We start from the raw sequence: 5,499 nt of genomic DNA on the forward strand, positions 1-5,499 counted from the left end.
AGACAAAAAATATTCCAGCAAAACACTGCCACCACTTGGATTTCACGAACGTAACAACAAAATAAGCGAATAAAGCGTAAACTGGTTTGAATTCGTAATGCAGGGTCTTTTTATTGCCTCTTTAATATAGCTTCCATTTCTGTTGTTTTTTTTTTTTTCATTTTCATTTTTGATTGTCTCCTCGGATTACCTATGCTATTGCTCAAATGCCTTTTATAATAAATAATCATCAAATATTTATTATAATTAACTATTATAATGTTTGGTTAAGTTGATGGGGTCATATTTGTCTGGCCGTGATATTTACTCCAAAATATTTGTGCACTATTTAAGTACTTATGCATTTGTTACTGCGTGTGAAGGTTAAGGCTGAGTCTGATCTTCCAGTGAAATTACAGTACAGTGGATACTGCTCGCCGTCGTGCCCTCCAGCTGTTTATGTTCCCGAGGTGTGGTTATGGTACATACAGTACAGGTATGCAAACTGTAATTGTAAAAAAAAAGTATTATTATTATTATTATTATTATTATTATTACTACTACTACTACTAGTAGTATTCAATTTTTAATTTACTCTTTACATTTAAAAATACCTTTTTTGCTTTAGTAAAAGCACTAATAGTGGAGTAGGTGGCATACCTTCTGCAAAATTATCTAGAATTAATTCATTATGCAACCAAACAAAGTATGCTACTGAATTCACCAAAAATAGACAAATGTGAAACCAAATATTAATTTTGACATGTATTTTATGACCTGAGTATGTATGTATTGTTTTTTAAATGAAAATAATAATGTAATATGAAATTACATATTGTATGATTCTTTCCAGTAAACCAACCTAGAAACTCGTTGAGACATAGAAATTGTTGTCATATTATCTTTTTAAAGTTCGTAAACAAACAAACAAACAAACAAAATCTTTTGCTTTTGATGCTTTAAAAAAAACAGTAGAGTCTTTAACAGCAAGTAATTTAAATTCACAGAAATGGTTGCAAACCGTCAATGCATATTATGCTAAAAAAAAAAGGTGAGACTGTGAGTTAAGTTGAGTGGCAGCCTTGAAACGATTCATTTCATTCAGTATTTGCTATCACACTAGAGCGCTCCCTACCACCCTCTGTATAAACCCATTGACTGAATACTGCGTGTGGCGCACATAGAACTATAATACTATAGCTTACACACCGCACACTGTCTACCAACACTGCTTGAAGTTCAGCGTTGAAACACTGTGCAGTTTGTATTAGCCCGCCATTTAAAAGATTCGTGACGTTTCACAAAAGACATCCAATCCGGCCATGTCTGTTATTAGAACAATGGAAAGTTTTTAGCTAATCAGAGGAACGTTCGGTTTGGCGGTAGCCAATAGGACGCGAGTCCTACTGAGAGTAATGTTACAGAGCCGAGAGCAGAGTGAGAAGACTGCGTATCGCTATTACCTCCACACAGCCATTGCAGTACATTGAGAATCAGCAGCAGCCTTTGGTAAGTGACATCTGTGGAAAGTATGGGTTAATAAAATTCATAAGGATAATGTAATAACACAAATTTGAATTAAAAAAACAGACATAAAATGTCTGCATTGTATGTGTTTATGTTTCTATAAAGGATTTATAAAAAAGAAAATACTCATGGTTTTATCATTTCAGTAAAATGAATATAACCTGACCTACAGAAATTGTATGGAAATTAAAAATCTAATTTTGTATATGTTAAACCATTAATGGCCATACTATTACATATATTGATTATTTTTTAATATCTTACGTTTAACAAGCGACTCGGTGCCTCAATTGCGTACAAACAAGGTATATGGACGGTAATACTGGCAGCTAGCGACCTAGCAAATCAGTTAGCTAGCCGTTGCAGTGCATAGGAAGAGATGCTTCGCATATGAAAACAACTAGAGAAAAAATAAGAGGAAAAATATATATACTTTAAATATAAATTCTATGTGTATTTTTTCATACGGTAATTTTAGCAGCACTTAAACAAGGATTAAAATACCTCCAGATTTGCTCTTCACTGTGTAATGGCTGACTGTACTCGCTTAAGAAACAAGGCGAAGCCACATAGCCTGTGACAAGCGCAGTTAACATCAACTTTTTCAAACCGTGTTTTCTTAAGTTATTAACCATAGAGTGACGCATATTTCACTGGAAAATAAAATTTCAATCTTTCATCGTTTCAACGAATGTTTTTTCTTAATTATCCGTGCATGGAAAGGTTGTTTATTTCGTGGTTGAACTGAGGTGGGTATTACGGTCGCTCTGCCCCTATTGCATGCAGTGTAATGGCTGAGCATTGACACAAAGAGAAGGAGCCATATTCTCAGTGTTAGTGCATGAAGACAAGCGGCCATTCCGAGCCTACTGCAAACTCTACACAGTCCGCACATAGACTTACTACAGACCAAGTGTATTACTATACACCGGGACGAGTGCATAGGGTTTTCCGATGGAAAATGATGGTCAAGAACACTGATTGTCGCAATTTATTTGTCGAGTTAAAAAGCGAACAGGAAGGCGGGTGGAGACATTTTAGGAGTACTTTCTTTCATGAAGAAGCCTTTCTCACAAAATGGAAGGAGAAATATTGCCGTCGTTGTTGACCTCCTTTCCCTCAACAAGACGGCTTGTGCGCCATTGCTCTGTATGATTGCATAGGGGGAAAACGTATTTCAATAGACAAATTCATGTTTTTTATTCATTTTTTAATCTTTATAGGATATTATCAAATAAGCTGAACCTAAATAAATTGTAAATGTGCTTTTATTTATTATTAATTTTGAACTTTTTTATGTTAATTGTAACTAAAAAACAACACAACAATCCAGCAACATCACAACAATCCAGATAGTTTATACCAAATCTGCTGCAAAAGCAAGGTGTATATTTTATGGAAAAATAAATCATATTGTCATTTGATTTACAAAAAACACCACAAGCATCCACACTAAGTCTAGCCTAATGGGAGTACTAATATTGGCTGCACACTTTGGTGATTCAGAACATCTTTTAATAATTTATTCATTACTTAATCTATTTCAGAGATATAAGGAAAATGGGGAAAGACCCAGCAAAACCAAGAGGCAAAATGTCCTCTTATGCCTATTTTGTCCAGACCTGTAGAGAGGAACATAAGAAGAAACATCCTGACACATCAGTCAACTTCTCAGAATTCTCTAAAAAGTGCTCTGAGCGGTGGAAGGTATATAGTACTTTAGTGTACATTTTTAAATAAAATTTAGTTGTAATTATTTTCTGCTGTCTTTATTGAACACTGTTCTTATTTGATTCAGACTATGTCGGCTAAGGAAAAGGGCAAGTTTGAAGAGATGGCCAGACTTGATAAGGCGCGTTATGAGAGGGAGATGAAGAACTATGTGCCTCCCAGGGGCGAAAAGAAGAAGAGGTTTAAGGACCCCAATGCTCCCAAGAGACCCCCGTAAGTTTTCCACTGTTATATAGCCAAGCTTAATCTTAGCAATTTTAAGGATCAGTGAGATGTTTGGTTTTATAGTGTTTAAAATGCAAATAAAAAAAAACAAAAAAAAAAAAAACTAACTTTTAAAAATTTAACACTCTTGCTCTTAAGGTCAGCCTTTTTCATTTTCTGTGCGGAATATCGGCCCAAGGTGAAAGAGGAGACCCCAGGTTTGTCTATTGGAGATGTGGCCAAGAAACTTGGAGAGATGTGGAATAAGACCTCTGCTGAAGAGAAGCAGCCTTATGAAAAGAAGGCAGCCAAGCTGAAGGAAAAATATGAGAAGGTTTGTGTCAAAGTATTTTTTCTAGTTAAGATAAAATGTTTTTAAGTTAGTTTTTTGGGATTATAAATATAACTATCATTTTGAAACAACTTACATGTAAAGGAAAGTTCATTTTTAATCACTGTGTACGTTATGATTTATAAAAGGACATTGCTGCATATCGAAAGGGAAAAGTTGTTGGGGGTGCTGCCAAAGCCCCCACCAAGCCAGACAAAGCAGATGATGATGAGGATGAAGATGATGATGATGATGATGATGAAGATGATGATGATGATGAGGATGATGAGTAAATTGGTTACAAAGTAGAGATTAGATCCTTGTTTATAAAAGCATTTAACCCCCTGTACACACTTAACTATGGCCATAAAATAGGCAAACGTGGAAAAGTTAAAAAAGGAAAAAAGTTAAGACAGTGTATATGATATGGTTTTTAAGCTGTACAGTCCCCCCTTTTGTATAGTAACACTACACAAGTGTAATGTGTTTGTCTCGCCTATCCACTCCTGTTTCACAATAATTTGAATTATTTCCCTATCTTTTTATTTTTTGGGTAATGGTAGTCCCTAAAGCCACTATTTTTCCCTATTATAGACAAGTGGGGGTGGGGGGTTGAACAAAAATTGGCTTGGATTTGGACATTTAGGTTGCGCTTCATACAACCTAATTTAATGTAAGGTTGAAGTTCATATCTTTTACTTTTTTGTTCTTTTTAATTTACTTTCACATCAATATTGTTAGTAAAATGCTGTATCAGTTATTTTAATGTACTTTGAATACCACTGTAATTGCCACAATGACTAAAAGAGAGAAAATGCAATTGTTACATTGACATTCTGGTATGCTTCTGACATCAATAAACTTTTTTTTTTTTTAAGTAAAATGTTTTCAGTTTTCTACATTGCAATAAAATTGATATGTGAGCTTGAGAATAAAATTGAGTTAGTTTTTGTGTGTGCTTTGTATGTTATTGTCAGGTATGATTTTAGTTTTTTGTAACCAAATTATCAACTAGCTGCTTGATGTTGATGTAGGAAATAAAATTATATGATGCCATCTAGTGACACTAAATTGTCACAGTACCTATTTCAGTAGGCAGCCTTATTTTTCTGCAGTGAAACTTTACATGTTCTACTAGTTGTCAAGCAATGTTTAAACACACATTTAAGCATTTCATCAGTGCTGAGCCTATAATGTGTTATAGTTGAGATGAACATGAAGTGTCAGACCTGCATTAGGACATGGTATGGATAGAGTCTATGTGCAGTTTATAAAATGTTTATAAAAACAATTTTCATGTGTCTTAAGCCTCACCTTCTGTTTGTGGTTATCGTAGACTTTAAAAATTCTAAAACATACTGTATAACACCTACATTAACTTTATTTTAAATTACTTTCCCTAATGTACAAGAGCTGTTTATGAACATGGTTTTAACTAGACATATTTCAGAAATACTAGAGTAAGACAAATGCATAACATCTTTGAGATCTATTTTTGTTTACAACATATATATTAAAAACAAAATATTTTGTGTAGTAACATTTTATAACTAGGGTAAATTCAGATATATTGGGACAAGTTTGAACTTCTACATTTTCTAAGCTTTCTTCAGCATTTTTTTAGTCACATGGTATATTTCTGAAATATTTTTATGGATTTTGTTAAATCTGGCTAAAAAACATTAAATGACATAATTTGAGACAGCTCAGTGTAACGTTCATTTGTA

General features: G+C 33.8%; 1 protein-coding gene across 1 annotated transcript; it reads left to right on the forward strand.

Annotated features, from left to right (window-relative positions):
• The first annotated feature begins 1,330 nt into the window (after positions 1 to 1,330).
• On the forward strand, positions 1,331 to 5,063 carry hmgb1a (high mobility group box 1a). Its single transcript, XM_058412621.1, has 5 exons — positions 1,331 to 1,488; positions 3,054 to 3,213; positions 3,305 to 3,450; positions 3,601 to 3,775; positions 3,922 to 5,063. Exons 2-5 carry the CDS (start codon positions 3,067 to 3,069, stop codon positions 4,063 to 4,065), a joined length of 612 nt encoding a protein of 203 aa, XP_058268604.1. The 5' UTR covers positions 1,331 to 1,488; positions 3,054 to 3,066; the 3' UTR covers positions 4,066 to 5,063.
• Positions 5,064 to 5,499: the final 436 nt, after the last annotated feature.

The sequence above is a fragment of the Hemibagrus wyckioides genome, linkage group LG16 (assembly GCF_019097595.1).
Source record: "Hemibagrus wyckioides isolate EC202008001 linkage group LG16, SWU_Hwy_1.0, whole genome shotgun sequence".
Lineage (NCBI taxonomy): Eukaryota > Metazoa > Chordata > Actinopteri > Siluriformes > Bagridae > Hemibagrus > Hemibagrus wyckioides.

Excerpts from the sequence above, each read along its gene's own strand:
- hmgb1a (XM_058412621.1), top strand. The coding sequence starts at position 3,067 with ATGGGGAAAGACCCAGCAAAACCAAGAGGCAAAATGTCCTCTTATGCC. Across the intron at positions 3,214-3,304 it reads AGTGCTCTGAGCGGTGGAAG|ACTATGTCGGCTAAGGAAAA; the intron begins GTATATAGTACT and ends TATTTGATTCAG. Across the intron at positions 3,776-3,921 it reads TGAAGGAAAAATATGAGAAG|GACATTGCTGCATATCGAAA; the intron begins GTTTGTGTCAAA and ends GATTTATAAAAG.